The 26,186-nt window shown below is 34.8% G+C and overlaps 1 protein-coding gene across 2 annotated transcripts in view; it reads left to right on the top strand.

The window, feature by feature from the left end:
* The window catches only part of mesh (sushi domain containing 2 mesh), a 76,036-nt gene that overhangs the window by 21,487 nt on the left and 28,363 nt on the right, over nt 1–26,186 (top strand). For both annotated transcript variants that reach the window (XM_067125927.1, XM_067125926.1), the window contains exons 5-12: nt 2,490–2,673; nt 3,856–3,993; nt 19,770–19,938; nt 20,780–21,037; nt 21,319–21,512; nt 23,008–23,150; nt 24,021–24,159; nt 25,276–25,418. In XM_067125927.1, coding sequence (XP_066982028.1) covers nt 2,490–2,673; nt 3,856–3,993; nt 19,770–19,938; nt 20,780–21,037; nt 21,319–21,512; nt 23,008–23,150; nt 24,021–24,159; nt 25,276–25,418 — 1,368 coding nt within the window. The remainder of the gene's footprint in view (nt 1–2,489; nt 2,674–3,855; nt 3,994–19,769; nt 19,939–20,779; nt 21,038–21,318; nt 21,513–23,007; nt 23,151–24,020; nt 24,160–25,275; nt 25,419–26,186) is intronic.

The following is a 26,186-nucleotide window of genomic DNA, read 5'->3' as shown; positions in this document are numbered from 1 at the left end:
GCATTGTCTTTACAGGTAATGGAGATACAAACCCAATAACCCACTCTGTTTAGTCATTTTCATAACACACATAGTAGCAATCATTTTATTATTTCACCTTCTCCGATATCCCATGGAGGTGAATATGTTGTTGCCACTGGCTCATGAAAAGAGGCTCATCCGTTTGTCTGCCTTGTGGTGAATTATGTTGTATTCAGAGTCAACGACAATTCCACGGGTAATAATGTCCAGATTGCACAGCCCACTAGTGCTCAGTAAATAGAGTTACCTAACAAATGCGGTTGGCATGGGCCTAAAGAGAGAGAGAGAGAGAGAGAGAGAGAGAGAGAGAGAGAGAGAGAGAGAGAGAGAGAGAGAGAGAGAGAGAGACTTAACGACCGTTTAATACTAATTTTTTCAAAAACAGTTCGCAATCGTCCATTTGGGGGCTTCTCTTCCTTAGGATTTCTAACCCACTGGTCTAATGGGTCACCAGTCTCTAAGTGGTATCATTTACTATACCGAGTAGTATTCAGATTTTACTGTTCGTTTGTTAAGTATGAATGCGGACGTGACCATTTGCATTTATATACAATGATATATATATATATATATATATATATATATATATATATATATATATATAAAAAATTTATATATATATGTATATATATATATATATATATATATATATATATATATATATATATATATATATATATATATATATATATATATATATATATATATATATATATATATATTACACATACATACAATATATACTGTATATATATATTATATATATGTATATATATACGTATATATCTGTCTATCGATATATATTCTTATCTTTCCCATAGAGGCGTAGAGCCAGAAGGTGTTACCCTTCCGGTCTTCAGCAAAAGCCTTAGGCATGAGGCGATAGCCCTATAAATCTCATTCTTCTTTTCCTGTTAATTCAAAGCTTCGTCATTTCGTTATTATGTATAATGTTTCTGTTTGATTCAAGTTGTTTAATCTAGAGGATTCATATCTGGTTATCAGTCCGTTCCTTGTTATCGAAGTGTTATCTACTGTTATCGCCGCCAACCCAACGGTCTTATCTACAACAAACTCTGGGTAAGCTGCTGATCCCGGATATAACGTAAAACGCAGGTACTTTCGAGCCAATGAGGCAGCTTCAAGTCTTCGTGTCATCAGCCAATGAAATCAAATAGTTTTGAAGTGAGTCACTTCTCAGCCAATTGAGATCTTCGACGCCAACGGCCTTTTCATTTTTGACCGGAATTTACATAATAGTTCCGGTTCACAGCTGAATATTTTCCTTTACAAAAGATTGTTTGGTCATGTATGAGATTCCTAAAGCTGTACTGTTGCATTATGAATAAAGACCTGTCGACTGGACAATATAACTGCTGTGCAATGCTCAAGAGATTTTAACTTTGTAAGCTTTAGTATTAATTTCAGTCGCCTTTACAAACACAAAATATATCTTGGGTGGTTCAGAGTGTTTTCTTTTCTTTTCTACTTCGAAAACCAAGACTATATTAATTAATATAAAAAAATCCTCTTTGCTTTCATTATTCAACAAAACTCAGATTTTTAGTTAATGGGCGAAATTGAATTCCCATGTTTCCTTTTCATATCCCATTATAAGATTGCGCAACATTCTCAGATGGTTCACGTTATCACGGAACTGCGTTAACGAAACATGCAGGTTTTAATTAAAAGTTACCCCAGTCATTGTATATACATACATACATGCATACATACGTACATACATCATACATACTTGTGTTATGTTAGATGTATTTATGCATAAATTTTATATATCAACACATTCAAATTCATGACTTTTTGTATTTACTTGATTACATTCACCAGTTTCACTTTCTATAAAGAAGCAAAAATTAAAGTTTTGTGAACAACCTCCCCTGATGTAAACAACGAGCATGAAATTGTGTTTATGTGTTTAAACTAGACAGAAGGTTTTTACTGAGGTTTATTGCAGGGGGACGGTCCCCAAGGAAATTAGAGAGAGAGAGAGAGAGAGAGAGAGAGAGAGAGAGAGAGAGAGAGAGAGAGAGAGAGAGAGAGAGAGAGAGAATTTTAACAGGAATATATCGTTCAAGATGTTACCCAAAAGAAATGAAGAGAGATGCTGACAGACCGATTAAATTCTATGAAGTAACGCCACGAGAGAGAGAGAGAGAGAGAGAGAGAGAGAGAGAGAGAGAGAGAGAGAGAGAGAGAGAGAGAGTAGTTTTACATCCTTAAAACAAGTAAAACTATCTTTTATATATAAAACTTATGGAGAGAGAGAAAGAGAAAAAATGATCAGGTTAACATAATTAGAATAAAGAAATGGTAATAGAGAGATGTCGCAGACCCGTTAAATTTCAAAAAAGTCTGTCACATGAGAGAGAGAGAGAGAGAGAGAGAGAGAGAGAGAGAGAGAGAGAGAGAGAGAGAGAGAGAGAGACTCACAATTACCCTCCCTTTTCCAGATTGGAGAGGGACCTTCCATCCCGGCAGGACCAGACAGGGGTGACGATTCGCGAGAGGCTCAAGTGGGACATTCGAGAGGGCATAGTGGGCGCCGAAATCTTCTCGCCCAAACACGCCATCATCGTCACCTGGAAGAACGTCACGTTCTCCGGAGGCTCTGTCAATACCCAGGCCAAATATGTGGTGAGTGGCTGGAACGTTGCTGTAGCGCATCGTTTGCGATCTACTGTAGTTTCGTCTTGTATTTTGAATTTTTGTTTTATGCTTCGATTTCTGTTCGGGCACTTCCTTGCTGAAGTACTGATGTGCTGATCGACAGGGAGTGGTTGATTGATGTAATGTCTGTCTGTTGATATATATATATATATATATATATATATATATATATATATATATATATATATATATATATATATATATATATATATATATATATATATATATATATATATATATATATATATATATATATACATATATATATATAGTGTATATATATATATATATATATATATATATATATATATATATACATACATATATATATATATATATATATATATATATATATATATATATATATATATATTATATATATATATATATATATACCTATATATATATATATATATATATATATAGGAGGAATGAGCTTGATAGCGCACGGTATGCTCCGCTGGAACTTGGCGATGCCTGTCATGTCTCCCCTACCTACCCCGCCCCCACGTAGGGTAGACAAACAGGTTTGCAGGAGGAGGGCGGCTGTGTCATGTCTCCCCTACCCTCCCATTCCCCTACCTACCCCACCCTGATGTAGGGTAAACAAACAGGTTTGCAGGAACAGGGTGGCTGTGTCATGTCACCCTTTTCCTCCTGATCCCCTACCTACCCTGCCCCCACCCAGGTTGGACAAACAGGTTTGCAGGAGGACGGCAGCTGTGTCATGTCTCCCCTACCCTCCCGATCCCATACCTACCCCGCCCCACCTGGGGTGGACAAACAGGTATAGGAAATTATATTGGTCTGTTGATCTAATATACGCACACTTATACACTACATTCGCGTGTGTGAATAATAACAACGCAAGTAAATATATATTCATTATACACGCATGCATGTTCTTACATGCACAGATAACAGACAAGTTCTAGCATCTTTTAAATGCCAAACTGTTTACCAGAAACGGTCATGAAAATTTCATTAATTTCCAGTAATTAAAAGTAGAACATTGATTTGTTTGAAGATGAATATGATGCATTCATTAGGTTGCACTAATTAAAAGTAAGTAAATGATTTGTTTGCAGACGAACATAATGCATTCATTGTGTTGCAGCAGTTAAGAGTAGCTAAATGATTTGTTTGCAGACAAACACCTTCCAACTGGTCGTGGCTACGGACGAAATCCGCTCTTATGCTATCTTCAATTACGAGTACATGGCCTGGACTTCCCACACTGAAGCTGGAGGTTCCACTGATGACGGTCAAGGTGGCGTGCCTGCTTATGTAAGTTATTTGTTTTTAAGTATGTTAATCCCTGTAGGGGGGTAGTGTTGTCAGTGCACCTCACTCGGTGCACTGTAGGCATTGCTTAAGGTTTATTGCAGCGTCCCTTCAGCCTCTAGCTGCAACCCATTGCATTCCTCTTACTGTACCTACACTTATATTCTCTTTCTTCCATTTTACTTTCCACACTCTCCTTACAATTGTTTCACAGTGCAACATCGAAGTCTTCCCCCTGTTGCGCCTTTCAAACCTTTTCACTCTCAATTTCCCTTTCAGGGGAGTGCTGACTCCATAAGGCGGCATTATAAAGTAAGAGCTTATAACTTCCTTATTAATGAAGGAATTTGCTTCAAATTTTTACCACTTCTTCTTCAACTAAACATAAATAGTTTCAATGTGGAAAATTTTGAAATTCAACTTCCAAGTTAATTTTTTTTTTTTGATAAAAGATTTTAAACCCTTTTAAAGATATGCAACAAGAAAGTTTCACTCAAAAATTAATTTCCCACGTACAAAATCAAGATATATAGTTATTCTACACACTGTAAAAGTTTCATCGAATCTGATTCAGTCTTCTTGGAATTATAAGCATTTATTTTTGAAAAAACTAAGTTTTGAGAAAACGGCAAAAGAAAAAACAAAAACTATTTTGTCATATAATAAATATGCCCTGAAATTTACAATATAATGAAATGAATAGAAATGTGCTTTCTCTTGATTTATATATACACATATATATATATACATAATATATATATATATATATAATATATATATATATATATATATATATATACATATACCTATATATATATATATATATATATATATATATATATATATATATATATATATATATATATATATATATATATAATATATATATATATATATATATATATATATATATATATATATATATACATATACTATATATATATATATATATATATATATATATATATACATATACCTATATATATATATATATATATATATATATATATATATATATATATATATATATATATATATATATATATATATATATATATATATATATATATATATATATATAATATATAATATATACATACTGTCACGAAGTGATCAAGCACCTGGTTATTACACTAATAAGACCAAAAGTTCCCTCACTTCGGCCAGACACTTGAAAACCTCATAAAAATATTAAGACTGAATACTCTAACGGTACATTGATCCCATAAAACTTGCTTATCACTTGGAAAAATCAATCTAACTTTATCAAGTTATGGGTGAGGTAACAACTAATAAGCTATAAACAGACAAGCGGAAAATGGGCATCACTTCATCAAACACTATAACGGTTTCCCTGGTTCTATTTCACTTTGATAAAGGAGAACTAGACTGATATATCACTTACCTTGTACACATTCATTAATTTCTCTAATCACTGGTGGTCAAATGAAACACTGTGCTTTTAAAACTTTAAACAGACAAATCTATTTCTAAGTTCAAAAGTTATAGGAGAGTTCACAATCTCAAAAAAATTACTATTACTTGACAACAGCGTAATATTTAAGTATTTCTTAGTCAAGATTAATTCACAAGACTTTAATTTATCAAGAAAGCAATTTGGTTAAGTAAAATTCAAACCATTAACTCTCACTCAAGTTTTAGATATACACCTGATTAACTAAACTTAACACATGTGTTCACCAAAATATTACTGACTGCAATCCATATAAGTATTCTCTGAAATCTCAATAATAAATATGAACTAACAAAATGCTAAGCAATCACCAACACAAAACTTTGGAACACTGTGTAATTATAAAATTAGAGCAATATGATAACACAGACATATAAGAATGAATATGCAAAAATGGAAATATACCAACAGCAATTTCACTAAGACAAAAATATGTTTAAAGATTATATCAATCTTGCAAAAGATTACCTTCACTCTAAAAAAACTAAACTCACGTCTTTCTACAACTTCCTCAAAGACAACACTGCCAAGTCACAATGCTATGCACTTAGTAAAATATAGTTAGCAGCAAGACACATTAGAACTCACTAAAAGAGATATTATCCACTTATCAAAACAATAATTCTCTAACACAACAACAGTACAAAATATATCAAGTACGAATCTTACCTTCTTCAACAGAAAATAGTAAAACACATTTTCAAAATGCTTGCACAATATAAACACCTTAGATCATTCTTACAAAATGTATACACTTCGAGGGTGAATTTGACAAAACTTATGCTTTTGAGGAAGGAGGTTAATCAACTTTATATATATACCCTTTAGACACAGTACTGTACCAGATCGGTCGAGCTTCAGACTCTCATTCGATGGGCCGGAGTTCAATTCCCGCGGCCGGCTGATGAAGAGTTAGAGGAATTTATTTCTGGTGATAGAAATTCATTTCTCGCTATAATGTGGTTCGGATTCCACAATAAGCTATAGGTCCCGTTGCTAAGTAACCAATTGGTTCTTAGCCACGTAAAATAAGTCTAATCCTTCGGGCCAGCCCTAGGAGAGCTGTTAATCAGCTTAGTGGTCTGGTAAAACTAAGATATACTTAACTTTAACTGTACCAGAGATAGAGAGAGAGAGAGAGAGAGAGAGAGACTGCTACTATCTCTGAAATCCCCAAGGCAACTCCCAACTCTCTCTCATTTCTGTTGTATATATATGGTGGGTCCTAAAAAAAGGTTTACTAACTAGTCCATTCAGTCTTTGAATAACGGATTTCTCCTTCCACCTCTCAGTATACACGATACATAAAGTATACATACGTTATACATACAGGTATACATGTATAGTATACATACAGGACTGGGGCTTCAAGCTCATCTCAAACTGACATTTTCTGTCATGGGTTAAGCACCTGGTCAAATAGAAAAAAGTATTTTGCGACGAAACTGGCTCGGCTGTCAGCGTGTCAACTTCATCTCTCTCACTTCCTCATTCTTTTCTACTCAGATTATCGAAACATAATAGGCATAGACAAAGTTAATAACCATGGAACAGACACACATGATAAACATATGATAAAGCATTCTGGCCGAGGTTTGTCAACTCATCAATATAAGCAAAGTGGCCCTCGCCTTTCTGCCTTCACCCCAAACAACTGTGTCAATACAGGATGTGGCGATCTGATAATGGTTCAAAAATATCTCTATTTCTCTACAGCACTTACTTTAACTTCCACTAACACAGTGTGTTACAAACATGAATGATTATGCATTACAAAGTCACCTCAAAACATATGAAATAGCTGCAAATTACATCAAAATACAGAACACAAGAGTCATCTGTAAGAAATAAAGACATCTCAAAATCATAGACATCAAATCAAAACATACACATAATCTCATATTACAGGTATTGCCCTAGTTATGACAGGGTTAGGTTCCAAAAAACCCATAATTTGTTGAAAAATTGTAACTCAAATATGGTCTAGCCTACACTAGGGTAATCAGTACCATCTATACATATATGGTAGCCTAGCCTACACTACACAGTATACTTTATACATATATGGTATGGTAATTATTAGCGTCAGCTAATTCTGCAGGTTCAATGCAGATTGACTTGATAAGTCAGTACAAAGAGAAATCGAATAACAAACAAGGCCTAGCCTACACTTTGGTATATCATATATGGTAGCCTAGTCTACATTATACTGTATTCTATTTTCTCATATTAACACCATACTATACTGTACAAACATCAAAATAACGAATGTGCATCTTTTCCATGGATCTTATAAAAAGTTATGCTTTACTACACTGTATCCAATTGTATATATTCTCATATTGCTTTTGCATTATAAAATGCGATCATAGTGATCAAATGTTTTGGTTTGGGAATTGATCACGCGGTGTTTATTTTGCCGCATTTAACTCAGTTCAGAGCGCTTTTCTTGCTTCTAGTTAGTGTAAATGAATCTCTAGATACTTTGTTTATATGGGACAAGGATATCTTTCGCTATACGAAGTTTTAAGTCGAAATATAACTTAAATATGTCTCATTGTGAAATTAATTTAGCTATTTTTTTCGTCAACAGATGACATTGGCCGCTGGTCATTTGTGGGCATGTTTGTTTTGTGTAAAAAAATCAAGATTCCATTCGCTATTTTCTCTTGATTTCATCACCATACTACGAGCTTTTCGTATTTATCTTTCACTGGCGTGAAAACAGCAGTACAGTAATATGTGTTCTTTCATGCCCAGTAGTTTTGATTAAAATAATTTCTCTCCAATTTTATTTGCGGTCGAGTTTCATCCATGTTGCCAATGCACGATAATTTATAGTCATTAGCAGCTTGAACATTCTTTTCTCAGCTTCAACTACAACTTGCAGCTTAAATTTACTGTAGCAGTATACTTCCTTGCCGATCTTTTCTCCAAAGCGGATAAGGGTATAATGTAAAAATATATCAGTACTTAACGTCATTTTTAGCATAACTACAGTAATTGTTTAACCGTATGATGGTTGAAATACAAGCAAAATAGTTGTTATGCGATTCGGTTATTAGCAAAACAATAGTTTCTCGTTCGGTTGTTTATGGCTGTATGCATTTTCGCAAGAGTATAGGGTTACTAACAATACTTTCATCATTCTCTTACTTTTTTAACTAGAAGATGGAATAAAGAGATGGAGGAGAAGAAGTTGGTCTATTGTAAGTTGGTCTCTCTTGCTGCCTGACTGTACATTGTTGCCTGTGCCTGCGCGAAATTTAAAAATATTTTCTAAATATTGTCGTACCAGTATTAATTGCTAACTCCATCGTAAACTTGAATTATCGTAACTCGAGCACTACCTAAAACACACAAAAATTGCAAACGAACATTGACCTATTTTAACTTCCGACACAACGAGAGCAAGTGAGGTCGGCTCATTGAATTAATGTACCTATTCTAGCCTCTCGGGCCAACGTATCGTACACCGTATGCTGCCTGATTGTACACTGTTGCCTGTGCCAGTCGCCCGCGAAATTTAAAAATACATATTTTCAACATATTGTCGTATCAATATTAATTGCTAACCCCATCATAAAAGCGAATTATTCTAAGTCGAATTATCGTAACTCGAGCACTACCTGTATAATATTCCTCCCCCCAGAAGATTAATTATCCCGGTTTCGAATCCAACGATTTGGAACGGGATAAATAATCTACAATTACATTGCTCCTTCCAAAAATGTTCTCTCTCTTTACACAACAAGATCATACAATCAGTCAGGGGAATTACTATGGGCTAGAAAACTTAAACAGAATAGGCGATAAACTCTAGGCACATTCACAAATCTTTGTAACTCTTTCACCACTTTAGAAAAAACTTGGCTTGCCAAATATTACCAAGTGATTGATCAATAAGAGATAAGGGATAATTATCAGCTACACTGATGGAATTCAGTTTTCTACAATCAATACACATCCTAAACAAGCCATCTGGTTTCTTCACTAACACTCAAGGAGAACTGTAATGACTTGAACTGGGCTCTGCCAATCCATGCTGCAACAAATATTCAACTTCCTTTTTCAAAACATCTTGATGAAAGGGTGATACACGGTAAGCTCCTTGCTTGAATGGCTTAGCATCTCTGATCTTTATCTCATGCTTTGTCAAGTCGGTACACTTAGGAATGTCTGTAAAAATATCAGGGAAACTTTGAATCATCTCAATTAATTCTTTGCTTTGTTCAACACTTAGATGATTTAGTTTGTTTTCCAAATTTTCTAACACTGAAGAATTGTTCATCTTGTTTTCAGCTCCTAACTCGTAGCCATCATCATCCTCTGTAGAGGAAGCTGTTTGGGTTATAGACATAACCTCAGTTCTAGTCTCTGAGAAGTAGGGTTTCAAAAGATTTACATGTATCTTCCTCTGTCGTTTTCTTCTCCCTGGAGTTTCAATCACATGAGTTCAATCACTTAACTTTTCTGTTATCCTATAAGGACCTTGAAATTTATTTGTAAGGGGAAACCTTTTCACTGGTAAAAACGCTAGAACTTGCTGTCCAACATTAAAATTTCTTAGCTTAGTCTTAGCATCATACTTTCTTTTCATTTTCTTTTGGCTTTTCTTCAAATTTTCTAAAGAGAATTTTCTAATTTCTTTTAACCTTTTCCTCAAGTCCTTCACATATCCTCCTTGGACTTCCTCTTGATTTTCTTCCCAGTTCTCTGCAAGAATTTTCAATGGACCTCTCACGTCTCGACCGAAAATCATTTCGTTTGGCGAACATCCCATACTTTCTTGATAAGCATTTCTAACCTCAAATAACACTAAAGGTAAATCAACATCCCATTCTCTTCCCAACTCATTACAGTACTTGGTTAACATACTTTTCAAAGTCTGGTGGAACCTTTCCAAGGCTCCTTAAGTCTTTGGGTGATAAGCAGTAGATAACTGTTGTTCCTGGAATATTTTTGAGGTAAAGTTCGTCCCTTAATCACTTTGTATAATTTCTGGAATTCCAAACTTGGAGAAAAGTTCCACCAACTTCTCAGCAATTACCCTTGCACTTATACTTCTTACAGGAATCGTCCCAGGATATCTTGTTACTGGACACATTAACGTCAATGGATATTCATGTCCTTTCTTTGTTTTTGGAAGCAGACCAACCACATCCATTATCACCTTGCTAAAGGGTTCTCCTCTAACTTCTATCGGTTACAGGGGGGCCTTTTGAATAGTTTCATTTGGTTTTCCAGCTATCTGGCATGTATGACACTCCCTGCAAAATTTGCTAACATCCTTGTGAAGTCCAGGCCAAAAAAAATACTTCATAACCTCCTCAACAGTCTTCCTGATTCCCACATGTCCAGACTCATGCGCTACTGCTACCGCTTGCTTCCTCAATGGATATGGAATCAAAATTTGATGATATTCACCCCATTCAGCATTTCCTGGTATGTATGCAGGTCGATGCTTCCTCATTAGCAATCCTTCCTTTAGATAATAACAGGTAGAAGTTTGTTAAATCTCTTCTTGATCAACAACTCTGAAGAACAGATCAGCCAACGTTGTATCCCTCTTCTGCAGTTCCACTAGCTTCTCTCTAGTCACTTGACCAACTTCAAGGTCTGAACTCTCAATATCTGTCAACTCTGCTTCTGTAGTTTCACTACTGTCTTCAGGAACACTTTGACTACTCGGAGTCTCTTTAATAACAACAGGATCCTCTTCTTCTTCGGAAATCTCTTCATTACTAACACTAGGGGAAACTTCACTTTCCTGGAACAGCTCTTCTAAGCTCAAAGATCCTTCACTTGATCCTTCTGGTGCAGGTAAATCTCCAGTTTCTTCACTTCTATGCTCAGTTCTCTTCATACTCCTGGTAGTTACACAACTTGGAAACAAGTGGGGGTTTTTCTTCTCTAAATCTACCGTAGGACTAATCCTTAACGGTTTGTCTGTCACTATAGGACAAGGAACGAAGGGAACACCACCAACTTCATTACCTAGTACAACATGCACACCTTCAACAGCTAGTGAGTCCTTTACAGCAAAATCAATGTTTCCTGTCATTAATTCAAATGACAAATGCAAGCGGCATATAGTTGTTACTTCCTCTCCTCCTATACCCTTTAAAATAACTGAATCTCTGGCGAGATTCTTCTCCAACTGTGGGTGAGCACCACAAACTACCACACTATGGTTACTTCCTGTATCACATAATATCTTCACTGGTACCTGTACACTCAAAGAGGGAGTTGTCAGCATACCTTCATAAATGTATGGCTTAAAAGCCTCCTCACTGTTCAGCCACTCACTACTGGAAGTTGCATTTCAACTGGTTGCTAAGCACTCTGCTTGTCTCGTTTAATTTTTCCCCACACTGTTCTTCATAGTTGGCTTTACCTGGTTACCCCTTATCACCTGTACAACTGGCTTAACCTGCTGGTGTACCTTGCAGCAATCTCGACTATAATGTCCTACTCTTCCACACTTGTAGCAAACAACATTAATTTTCTGCACCTGTCTTGAGAATAGACTAGAAGGGGAGGGTTTAACGTTCCACTGCCGTGGGGCATATCCTGGCTTTGTACTGGTATAGTTATTAGAGGGGTTTCTCACAGTACTGTTCTTAAAACTCGACTGAGACCTATAACCTGTGAATTGTTGGTTCTGGTACTTGACATTATAATTCTTTTTGCTGGATATTATGTTATAGTCCTCTCTCAGAGTAGCAGCTTTATCAAGTTTCTTCACCTCTCTCTCTCTCAAATAAACTCTAATATGTTCAGGAATTCCTCTTAGATATTGCTCTAAGACCACTAATTCTTCAAGTTCGTCCACAGACTTGACTTTAGCCGCCTCCAACCATCGTTTAAAACATCTTCTTACTTTGTAGGCATAATCCAAGAAAGTTATCTTGTTATCCTTTCTCAAAGATCTGAATCTTTCATTATAATACTCAGGGGTCATCTGGTAAACTTGTATTACATTGTGTTTGAGTACCTTGTACTCTTTACACTGATCAGCTGATAGGCTAAATAGGCACTTCTTCCTTTACCAGTGAGAACACTCTGTAACAAGACTGACCATTTATCCTCTGGCCATCCCATACCTGAAGCCACTTTTTCAAAGTGATCAAAAAACTCATCTGGAGCTTCTGTAAATTTTGGAATTAACTTCTTTACTCTTACGACATCAAACACAGGGTCTGCATTACCTTGGATATAGTTATATGGTTTACAGGTAGTATAGATCGAGCTCTGATTAACTCCAACTCCCTTTCATGTTTTGCTCTTTCTCTATCTTCTTTTTCTTTATCAGCCTGCATCTGCAGCCTAGTAACTTTTCTTCTGATTCTAGCAGCTTCAATCTACCCCAATTTTCTTCTGTTTCTAAACATCTAAGTTCTGCCTCTACATCACCGTTCTCATTCTCTTGCCTTAGCTTATTTGTAAATTCTACCTCAGCTGCATTCAACAATTCATATGCTTCCCTTAACTCTCCATCTATTTTACCAGAGCTTATTAATGCCTGGATTGCGACGCATTTGACTTGTGCCTCAATCATATCACTGGTAACATTACCCCCACATATCACTGCTAAGAGAGTCCACTGCACCTTAGTCAGGTGAGATTCAGATAACTTTCTGATGGTTGGAGCCCCAAAAATTCCTGAACTTCAAACAGAGCCATTTTCTCTAGTTTACTCAACTAAATAGTTTACAATACACTTCAAAACAATTATATGGTTACCCTCCTACCAAAATATATTCCTAACACCACCAGTATAAACCATAAACCAGAGTGATATTCTGTTTAGTTCTTCCCGGATGATGGGCACCAAATATTTTGTTTAATTTTCCCAGGTCTGGCCATCAAATATTTTATCAAGGTTCGATCCTGGGTTCAATCCCATTTGATCCCATTCTGTCCTGGGTCTGGGCACCAAATGTTTTGTCACGAAGTGATCAAGTACCTGGTTATTACACAAATAATAAGACCAAAAGTTACCTCACTTCGGCCAGACGCTTGAAACCTCATAACAAAAATATTAAGACTGAATACTCTAAAGGTACAGTGATCCCATAAAACTTGTTTATCACTTGGAAAAATCAATCTAGCTTTATCAAGTTATGGGTGAGGTATAAACAGGCAAGTGAAAAATGGGCATCACTTCATCAAACACTATAACGGTTTCCCTAGTTCTATTTCACTTTGATAAAGGAGAACTAGACTGATATATCACTTACCTTGTACACATTCATTAATTTCTCTAATCACTGGTGGTCAAAATGAAACACTGTGCTTTTAAAACTTTAAACAGACAAATTTATTTCTAAGTTCAAAAGTTATAGGAGAGTTCACAATCTCAAAAAGAATTACTATTACTTGACAACAGCATAATATTTAAGTATTTCTTAGTCAAGATTAATTCACAAAACTTTAATTTATCAAGAAAACAATTTGGTTAAGTAAAATTCAAACCATTAACTCTCACTCAAGTTTTAGATATACACCTGATTAACTAAACTCAACACAAGTGTTCACCAAAATATTACTTACTGCAATCCATATAAGTATTCTCTGAAATCTCAATAATAAATATCCACAACAAAATGCTAAGCAATCAACAACACAAAACTTTGGAACACACTGTGTAATTATAAAATTAGAGCAATATGATAACACAGACATAAGAATGAAATATGCAAAAATGGAAATATACCAACAGCAATTTCACTAAGACAAAAATATGTTTAAAGATTATACCATTCTTGCAAAAGATTACCTTCACTTTAAAAAAACTAAACTCATGTCTTTCTAAAACTTCCTCAAAGACAACGTTGCCAAGTCACAATGATAAGCACTTAGTAAAATATAGTTAGCAGCAAGACACGTTAGAACTCACTAAAAGAGATATTATCCACCTCTTATCAAAACAATAATTCTCTATCACAACAACAGTACAAAATATATCAAGTAAAAACCTTACCATCTTCAACAGAAAATAGTAAAACACATTTCACAATACTTGCACAGTATAAACATCTTAGATCATTCTTACAAAATGCATACACTTTGTGGGTGAATTTGACAAAACCTATGCTTTTGAGGAAGGAGGTTAACCAACTTTATATATCTACCCTTTAGACACAGTCCTGTACCAGAGAGAGAGAGAGAGAGAGAGAGAGAGAGAGAGAGAGAGAGAGAGACCGCTGCTATCTTTGAAATCCCCAAGGCAACTCCTAACTCTCTCTGATTTCCCTTGTATATATATGGTGGGTCCTAAAGGGTTACTAACTAGTCCCTTCAGTCTTTGAACAATGGATTTCTCCTTCCACCTCTCAGTATACATGATACATAAAGTATACATACATTATACATACAGGTATACATGTACGGTATACATACAGGACTGGAGCTTCAAGCTCATCTCAAACTGACATTTCCTGTTATGGGTTAAGCACCTGGTCAAATAGAGAAAAGTATTTTGCGACCAAACTGGCTCGGCTGTCAGCTTGTCAACTTCATCTCTCACTTCCTCATTCTTTTCTACTCAGATTATAGAAACGTAATAGGCATAGACAAAGTTAATAACCATGGAACAGACACACATGATAAACATATAATAAAGCATTCTGACCGAGGCTTCTCAACTCATCAAGATAAGTGAAGTGACCCTCGCCTATCTGCCTTCACCCTAAACAGCTGTGTCAATACAGGATGTGGCGATCTGATAATGGTTTAAAAATATCTCTCTTTCTCTACAGCACTTACTTTAACTTCCACTAACACAGTGTGTTTCAAACATGAATGATTATACATTACAAAGTCACCTCAAAACATATGACATAGCTGAAAATTATATCAAAATACAAAACACAAGAGTCATCTGTAAGAAATAAATACATCTCAAAATCACACACATCAAATCAAAACATACACATAATCTCATACTGTAATAATACATACATATATATGTATATATATATATATATATATATATATATATATATATATATATATATATATATATATATATATATATATATATATATATATATATATATATATATATATATATATATATATATATATATATATATATATATATATATATATATATATATATATATATATATATATATATATATATATATATATATATATATATATATATATATATATATATATATATATATATATATATATATATATATATATATATATATATATATATATATATATATATATATATATATATATATATATATATATATATATATATATATATATATATATATATATATATATATATATATATATACATTATATATTATGTATATTATGAGATAAGAAGGCCCATAAAACAGTATTTGAACGCTGCAACCATATGTTTTGAGCACTTCCTTCTGTGCGCATGTTCACTGGTAAAATATGGACACATGATGTGTTACAAGAGTATATATACAAAGCATATGTAGGTGTGGCAGTATATATACTCTTGTAACACATCATCCCCCATATTTTACAAGTGGACAGGGGCACAGAAGGAGGTGCTCGAAATATATGGTTGCAACGTTCAAACAGTGTTTTATGGGCCTTTTTTTATCTTCATATTATACTAATGTATTACAGTAAAGACAATTATATATATATATATATATATATATATATATATATATATATATATATATATATATATATATAAAAGTTATATATTTTATATATATATATATATATATATATATAAGGATTATATATTTACTGTATATACCTACAGTATATATACTGTACACATATATATATAATATATATATATATATATATATATTCTATCATATATATATATATATATATACATACATAGAGGTATACATATAGGCCATATAGTGCACTATATATAATACATATACATTTATGTATATATATAATATATTTTTATATATATATATATATATATATATATATATATATATATATATATATATATATATATATATATATATATATATATATATATATATATATATATTATATATATATATATATATATATATTTTTTTTTTTATCAGTGCAAAGATTTTTCATAAAAAATTCATTAATATATGTTATCAATATAATGTTTTCTCCATAACCTGTAGAAAACAGTATATACTACCTATACAAAATGGGTAAAACTAAGGTATACTTAGTAGGCTATATGCTATCACTGCATAATTTTTTTCATAAATTATAAATTAAATGCCCTAATGAGGTTAGGCCAGGACGCAGTATTCTAGGAAAGGTTTGTTCCCATCATTTTACACTCGCCCTAAAGTTTTCTTTGTAACCTATAAAAATATATGCAATAAATATAAATTTTCTTCATAACATATATACGCTACCACTGTGCGTGTTTTCCGTTCAGACAAATAAATAACTGCGAGGCTAAAGTACACAAACGCTGAACAACCAAGCCTACACGGTATTATTGCAGTAAGAGGCAACACGCCATAATGACAAAGAAATATGTTTTTCTGACTGATTTTGATGTGTTTAGTGCGAATTTCACCTTCAATTTCGTCGGAAATAAACGGTTTTGGAGCTAACTCCATGTACATAAGTGAACCAAAAACCATCAATTTCCGACGAAATTCAAGGTGAAATTCGTGCTTAACACATCAAAATCAATCAGAATAACATATTTCCTTATCAGTGAAACCCACACAACCTAACATAACATCTCACAGAAGTACCCAGGTCACAGCCCCTAACCCTAACTTGTCACTCCACTACCCAGGTCACAGCCCCTAACTTATGCATCACCAAAGGACGAAAAAATAAGGTTCATATCCCGTCCAGCAAGTGCAATAACTTGTTAATATATGGGTACCCACCCCAACGCCCCCCACCCCCCGGGCCAGTACTAAACACGGCGAAGGGACATTCCATTTGGCCGACAACAAACACATGCACCACCAGTATCAGAACCCCTAAAAGTGTTAAATGGGAGTAAATAATCCAGGTATTTCTAAGAAACTATCAATTTCCGAGGAATTTTAATGTGAAATTTGTGCGAAACACATCAAAATGACATAGAAAAGTGTATTTCCTTGCCATTTGGCCGTGTTGCCTTTTACTGCAATTTTACCGACTACACAAGTCACAAGTCAGACGACAACTCACTGCAGTAAAGTCAAGCTTTGTGGTCTTATATAATTATTGTAATATTATGGAAAATAGTAATTACAAAATAGCATATCACTAATCACTAATTTGAATATCACTAATACAGGAAAACAAATCCCTTACCTACACATGGGCGTTCTGGCGGTGTTGCTATCCCAGGCGAGACAATTCCGTTCGCCTTCGTCCTTCTCTTGTAACAAAATTACGAGATGCAGTCGTTCAAATTTCTCCCTCATGAGGGTGGTACTTCTCTTGCTTAAGGTAATGGAATTGCGTGAATGCACTACACGGTAAGAAAATCCGAAAAGGAAATGCGTCACAAAGCACTAGGATACCGCTTGAACCAGAAGTTCAGAACCAGACATAAATCGAGATGGTTTATTGGTAAAACCCGAAGCTCTGTTTGGAACTGTTACGTACTTATATAATTTCATATTTCCGAAAATACGCAGTAAAAATATGTCAAGAAATATAAAATATTATTCGTATACTAGCTGGCATGGTACATCTGTGGTACGGCTATGAGGAGTTCAAAATATCGAGATACATATCTATATTTACTTTGATTTTATTTTTTTAGAGAACGAACCAGCTCTGTCGTAGAAAATGGGTGGATTTAGTATGCGCGGAAGTAAATTTCTCAATTTCTACTATCCAGAATCGGCAAGTCATACAGACATTGTACAACAATTTGTTGGTCAATGTCGCTCGCAGGGCGATATCAAGATACATAGATACATATTACTCTGATATTATATTTTTTTAGAGAAAGAGCCAGTTTGTATCGTAGATTATGTGTGTTTTAGTAGGAAAGTAAAGTATATTTCTCAATTCCACCCAAAAAGTCATACAGAAATTTTGCTGCAATTTTTCGCTCAGTGCCGCTCAAATGCCGGTAAATGCGGTGAACAAAAATGTAAAAAAAAACCACGTGAAAAATTATTTTTAGCAATTATATTTCAGGACATGTTTATTTAGACATATACCAATCCAAAACTGTTAAAAAAAAAAAACTGAAAATCGATAATTCCTCGAAATTCGGCGGTCAATGCGCCCCTTCAGCGCTGAATGACCTCATAGGTCCCAGCGCTTGAAATTTGGCCTAAATTCTATATGTATGTCAATTTACCTGTATATTAAAAGACTGATCATTATACAAAGTTGGATCATCCCAGTATTAGTGTGTAGTTACTGTTTCTTTGCCTTTTTCTTCATTCTTCATTCTTCATTCTTCACTTTTTTTTTATTATAATATGTTTATCAGTTCCTTAAGGTTAGATGTCATACAGTGTTAACTCTCCCTCTCTCCTTTTGTGATAATTTCAATTCCCCATTGACCTTTATCTCATTTATCGCTGTTACGTAGACATTTATTACTTTTACTTCTTAACCAGTCCCGTCTTTCCTATTTTATTTGTTTTCCCTAACATTTTTATTTTTAGAAACTTTTTCTTCTTTTAATACTAGTTCTTTTCCTGTTTTACTTTTCTGCTACTTCAAGGATACCCAGATTTCATGGTTTTTCACGGGTTTTCTTTTTGTCACCATAACTTATGATTTAGAAGTTATGGAAGATGAATACTAATTCAGTAACATATTTGAAATATGAAAACTCGTGGAAAGGTCTTCTTATTTTCAAAATGAGAAGAGTCTGATCTTACAAGTAAATTAAAAGTTTCTGGATGAGGCGTGGATTTAAGTTTGATTGTCTTAGACTGGTTGTTAACTCACTCAAGTCAATCCAAGATCTTATCCTATGGCCTGTGTTTACATTCATTCTTATGCTAAGGCATAAGTTATATAACTGTTCCCAAGAGCGTTTATGTAAACTTATTGTGTTGGGGGGCGTCATCTGTATAATAGAATAGAATGGAATATACAATTTAGGTCCGAAGGCCAATCGCTGGGACCTATGAGGTCATTAGCGCTGAAAGAAAAGTTGAGAGTATAAGGTTACAAAGGTGTAACAGATGGAAAACCTTCGGGGGCCATCCGTATAATGGCTGGAGGCATTTCCCTGTATCTTCTCTCTGATTTCTGTGCCTTCTAAGAGTACGGTTTAATGTCGTGACTCATATCTACAGAGGATAAATTTTTCTTCTAATCGTCTTTTTCTTTCGTGAATCTCTTTTGGGACTAGGTGGGCTTCAACGCTGGCAACGGAACGAGGGCTTATGAGTACACCCCATACAGCCAAAAGCTCTACATCCGGGACCTTTCAGTAGCTGGCTTTACCAACGGACTCCCCGGAAGGCATATCTTCAGAATCGACGAGAAGGTTCTCGCCGGATGCTGCAGGAGAGAAGAAGGTCAGTGCTGCTAGATTTTGTATATTTGAAGTGAAGCAATGCTTTTTTTCCTTTTCTTTTCTCTGCAACATGATGTTGCACATCACGTTGCAGATGCCATATCATGGCGAACATTTTAAATACTCCCAGGGTTCTTGATATGAAACGTATTACTCAAGGTTTTTGAAATATATTTAAAGGACCTTGGTATTACCGAAGTATGGAACCCAGCATCGAATTGCTATTATGTAAATGAAATAGAGGAAGCTTTCTTTTTAGAGGCATTGTAAAGTTTATTAATCTGTCATGTTCTTGTGAATCACTGTATCATGCACAGTGTTCCTTGCTCGACTCACCGTAATTCTAAAGTTCCCGGCAGTGTCCCTTCGGCCCAAATGTACCTGGTTCTTTGCCATTAACTTTTTATCCGTGACTTCGGTTTCGTTATACCCAGCTGTCCAGCTTCCGTAACTTGTTTACGCTTCAGCTCTTATGAGAGTTTAAAAATATGATCTAGATGTGCTATAATAATAATAATAATAATAATAATAATAATAATAATAATAATAATAGAGCGCTCTTCTCTTTTAAATAGCACTTTCAAATTACGTATTGAACGTTATACGACACTACCGGTTATTGACAATTTAAAGACAAAAACTTTTAGTGCAAAGAATTTCTTGCTTATGTCATTGTTTATAGATGACGCGGAATCCGTGGTAAAAGCCTTATAATAGTCAATCTTCGTATGAGGAAAATAAAAAAAGAGGTGCTGACGCAAGTATGTATCATTTTCGCACCAAACTCCCCACGCAACCTCATTGCAGCGCTTTTGTTTGACGTATCTTTTGTCCCCAAACAGAACTACGAGAATACCCACTTACCTTCGCGCCCGAACACGGCAACATGTTGGGCGGGACACTGGTAAACGTGACTGGGCCTTGCTTCAAGTTAACGGACAGCGTCCGATGCCAGTTCGATACCACGGAGGTTGAAGGCGTCATTCTCAGCGGAAACAAAGCAGCTTGCATCACGCCCCGTCTCTTCGTCTCGGGCCACGTCGACTTTTCCATCTCCATCAATGGTGGTCCTTACTTCTGGAAAGGGAAATTCTTCGTCGGTAAAAAGACTTCTTGTTTTAGAGAGCTGGCTTCTTTTAGACTATAGGGATTGAGGAAACCCTTATGATAAGCCCATGGCCTGTGAACGATAACCCTCTGCAGTTTCTGGAGAGAGAGAGAGAGAGAGAGAGAGAGAGAGAGAGAGAGAGGGAGAGAGAGAGAGAGAGAGGAGAGGATGGAGGGGGCGGGGTTGGGGCGCTGAACCCTGTCTTAGAAATTACATCTGCGTTTCCGGTTTTCCAAATGTTCACTCTCTACAGAATTTCCATTTTAATTCCAGAGACGCCACTCACTGCTCCTGAAGGCGTATGGTTCAAGGACGACAGTTATCAGGAACACTCTCCGGAGTCTCTAGACATCGAATGGCTGGCTGGTAACTTGACCATGAACAAAGATGCTTCTGTCCAAATTTCTCTTTGGGGCTACAGAGAAGTGACCATCACACCGGAGATTGTGTACATCGATATTTTGAAGGTTGGTGCTTTACTCTTGGCTCAACTTGGTACTTTAAACTTAGTTCCACCGAAAAGAACTTGGTGGAGACTGGGCTAAAATCTTTCCAAATCAAACATGAATACCTAATATGTCGGACCTTGTAAATTTGGTTTGATGTTACGATAGATCAAATTCTTGAAGAGTAACTGCCTGTTCCTTACTCATAGTAAATTAAGGGAAACAAATAGACGTACGATGGACCAAGAAAAAAAGTAAACACTTTTCATGTGTTTAATTGGAGGTGGTTCAATTTAAGAAAAATAAGTAGGCTATATAGTCCAAGGTATTCTGAGAAGTAAATGAACATAAGGAAAATCATCTGAACTCAGTAAAAGCTATTGTGTAACAACACAAACATATTAAGTATATAGAGAAAATATTCGTACTTATGTTGACTAGTGTACAAGTGTGCAAGTACAGCATATCCCTTTCGAAGTTGAGCCAAGGTTACAAGTATGATAGGCTAAAGCTCTGTAAACGGATTGCAGCATAGACAAAAACAAATGCGACCTATCTCTCTCAAAATTGAGTTAAAGGGTCAAAACATCTGGTAAACTTGCTATCTGTGCAGTTACTTAGGATAAAGAGCAAAACAAATACTATCAATAACCTGTGCTAATCTTGAGAACTGGGAGTCACAAAGTGCATACTAAAAATCAGATGGAAATTCTTTCGTATTATTACAGAAATTTACATGAATTTGAATCGGAAAGCGAATTTCAACGGAATTTGGTTTATCCTAATGGGACATTTCCTGCGGCTCGCACTAACAATTAGTATTATTATTTATATTTTCAGCATTTTAAAACAGGTTTATATATATATGTACATATGTATATATACGTATATATACATATATATGTGTGCGTGTGTGTGTGTGTGCATCTGGGTAACGAATATATCACATTACAAGGTCTTGTCAAAATTGTTGCCTACCTCAGCCAAACTAGACAGGAGCTAGGTATATTAACTCATGGAATGATATTATCTACCTGATAATATCACTGTGACATATCTTCTAACTGATAATAACACTGTCACTGGAAATAAACACGAAGAGAATGGGTATAGAATAAAATTCAAAATAAGATACATACATACATAATACATTATATATGTATATATATATATATATATATATATATATATATATATATATATATATATATATAACTGTTTTAGAATGTTGAAAATATAAATGATAATATTAATGATAATAATGACAATAATAATATATCAAAAATTCAAAAATGTATATATATACACACTCACACGCACACACACACACACACACACACACACACACACACATACATATATATATATATATATATATATATATATATATATATATATATATATATATATATATTTACTTTTAACAATATGTCAAGATTTTCACTCAAGGAAAATGGTCTTATTTTATCCACAATAATAATAGTAATAATAATAATAATAATAATAATAATTTCAGGAAATAACAAATACCGGGTTCGCCACTCTGGTTCCTCAAGAGTACTCGAATCGTGACAACAAAGAGAACCTCGACTTGGAGATGGGACTGATCATGATAAACTTAACCACAGCAGAGCCAGACTACGGCGTTAAGGAATCAACGTAAGTAGATTAATCAGAAGTCGATAGTTGAAAGTGGCCACCTACCTTGTTTCTTCGGAATTTACTGGATAATTTGACCTTTTTTCTTTATCAAAGTAATGGGTTTGTTACTACTTAGGGAGTCTTAAGTGACTCGGTATGTTTTGGGAATTCTAGTTCACTTTCCTCTCTACACAGAAGACGTAATAAGTAGTTTTGAAGATTTGTAATGTATGATCATTTCTGGTTTTTGGGGTCGAAAGACCATTTATTGAATATTACGCCAGCGGTAATGCCATAGTTATGGAAATTCAAAGCTCAACAAACTCTTTCTGGAGATTGTAAGTGTTGTCAAACTCCAGAGTTATGAAACTTGTAGTCTATTCTTATATGAATATTTGCACCATTCCAGTTTGAGTAAACTTTAGGGGACCTTTGATCTAACATCGAAGACCATTGTCAGAAGTTTTAAGAATTGTAGTTTCCTTTCTAGTTTGTTAATTGAACGAGATCACATGAAGCCAATAGAAGCTAGGAAAAATAAAATCTTCTTTCATTTAGAGTGCAACGTGAAACATCTTGAAAAGAGGTTTTGCTGGAAGACATCCGCAAGAAATGTGACATCGAACTCTCTTTGAAAATAGCAGAGTCTTTCAGCAGAGCTGCAAACAAATTAATTTTCTTTCGTTAAGGCCAAGTGACTTTGATATATCTCCATACCCGGTCGAAGAGAAAATCGAAAGATAGATTTTTATTATTTGTAGAATAGATTATAATTTAAAATAACTGCTTGGGGTTTTAAACATTGGTAAAAAAAAAACTCTGAAAGTGGCAGACAGTCATCAATGATTCTGTTGAGACCTACTGTACAGCTCCCGGTTTTCTTATAAGGATCGTGTGGTCTCGTCCGATTCCTTTGGCTTGGTACTTCCATTACCAGTGGGCAAATCTGTACGGCTCGGAGTGGCAACAAGCTATGTGTGACAGGTGGATTGAGAACGACCGGAACCTCAGGAACTTCGCCTACGAAGTAAGTTATTAAGAGAATTGTTTACCATCTGAAAAAGTTTCTTTTTTAAATATATTTATTTGTATCGCTTACTAAAAAAAAACGAAAGAAACGAAGAAAGAAATAGGACTGTGCTATGTGTTTGCAAATCTTTAGGTATAAATTTATAGTTTTGAATACTTTCATGTTTTCTTATTTTTATGGAAAAAAAATAGATAATAAACGCGCCCTTTTTCCCATAACATAATAAAATTTCCCAAGGATATAAGAATGTAAGATTTCTGTTACTACATATATACATGCATACATAAAATAAATTCTTCGAAATTTTGGTATATCATTATCATTAAAATTTGAAGTTCATTCGTAGGTTAAAAACATCTTTTTCCCTAATGGTCATAAAAAATCACACTTAATGTTCATAAATTTCGGAGAAGTAAAAATGTATTGTTGATACTAGACAAGATTTGTGAGTTTTTATGCTATATGTTTGAATATCTCTTTTAATGGAACTGAAAAAGGTCTGTCTTCTCCAAATACTTTATAGTTATATCCGTGAGAAATTAGGAAGATTAGAGGTCCAGCGGAGATGATAAAGGCCGAGAAAGTCTGGTCGGCGGATATTTTTTTTTATTATTTTTTTTTATGCTTTAACTTTTGACCTCTCGGTCTCTTTCTACTGTTCCTTGCCCTTTAGCCTTTTACTATTTACCTAAATTCTACCCGAAGGCCAGTGTAAAGTGGACTGCTGCACCACTCCTCGTAATTTAGATGTTTTCATCGTCAGTTCAGCGTTAAAGGGTGCTTATGGAATCATTTGTTCTTGCATTTTATAATTCTAAAATACGTCAGTTTGTTATCTTCTTTTCGTAATTGTATCGATATAAGAACTACAAGGTCATTATCGGTAATAATCAACTGAGGTATTTTGGACGTGATTTCTGCTTAGTGTCATGACGAAGTTCCATCAATACCCAGACAAATTATGCAATAATTTTTCCTTAGCTCTAAATAACTTTGCGGAGATGAAATATTCTAAAAGAATTGGATCTTCTTCGGCAGGCTCACTTTATATCGACGACTGTCTGATTTTCTAATAGCCTTGAGGCCCTAACTTAGTTTTCCTTCCGTCCTCAGGTGGAGCGATGTCCATGCCTCCTGAAGCAAGCTGTAACAGACAAGGGCAGGTTCTTACCTGACTTCTCCTGTGACCAGGACGGAAACACTGAGTGCGATTATCACTTCGGCGCCATCCATTGCGTCAGAACTGCCTTGCCTAAGTAAGTTTGGTTGTCTAAGCGCGAAGGAAACATCTAAATTCTTGTTGAAGTTTAAACATTCGAATAAGTAAACTTATGGAGATTAAGTAGAGTAAGCAGTGTTTTATGGATTCTAATGACGACGAGGTTTAGTTTTTACAAACAACTTGACTATTTAGTGCTAACTGTTTTAAGGATTTCACCAAAGTAAGCGAAGCACCTGTAGATTTATTTAGATAGTTATATGTGAATTTACGTTTCCTTTCTTGGTTTAGTGGAAATTATGCCGGTATGATAACCTGGGTAAAGTGTTCAAGCCTAACCCAGACTTTGTGTGGGATGGACCATGGTATATGTGTGTGGGGCCTGAAAGGGATAAGTAAGTGATAATTTCAGCTCATCTTGTACAGTTAGGTTGTGTTGTATATGCATTTAACTATATGCCTTTTTCTGTTTGAGAGGGTGGCTTTAAAATGTGTTTAACTTTCGAAGTGAGGGTGGAAATCCCATTCTATTTTTCATCCTTGTTGTGAAACACTGCAGTCTGCTAATTATCAAGTACCTAATTCAGCGCTGAAGTCAACAGAGGAGCAATGGTTTTTTCAGAAAATAGACCTAAGTCGTGTCCCTCTCCCACAATCGAGATCTCGAGACTTTTGCACTGGGGTGAGGCTGCTATATATTCTTCTATAAGTTCAGTTAGATGAAAGGAGATATCTGCAGTCAGATAAGACAGTAAAATACGTAAATTCTTCCCCAAGAAATAAAGAAATAAAAAGAAAACTCGTC

Source organism: Macrobrachium rosenbergii, chromosome 23, assembly GCF_040412425.1.
Source record: "Macrobrachium rosenbergii isolate ZJJX-2024 chromosome 23, ASM4041242v1, whole genome shotgun sequence".
Classification (NCBI taxonomy): domain Eukaryota; kingdom Metazoa; phylum Arthropoda; class Malacostraca; order Decapoda; family Palaemonidae; genus Macrobrachium; species Macrobrachium rosenbergii.
The sequence above is the reverse complement of the archived record's forward strand: the minus strand, read 5'-3'. Positions and strand labels throughout refer to the sequence as shown.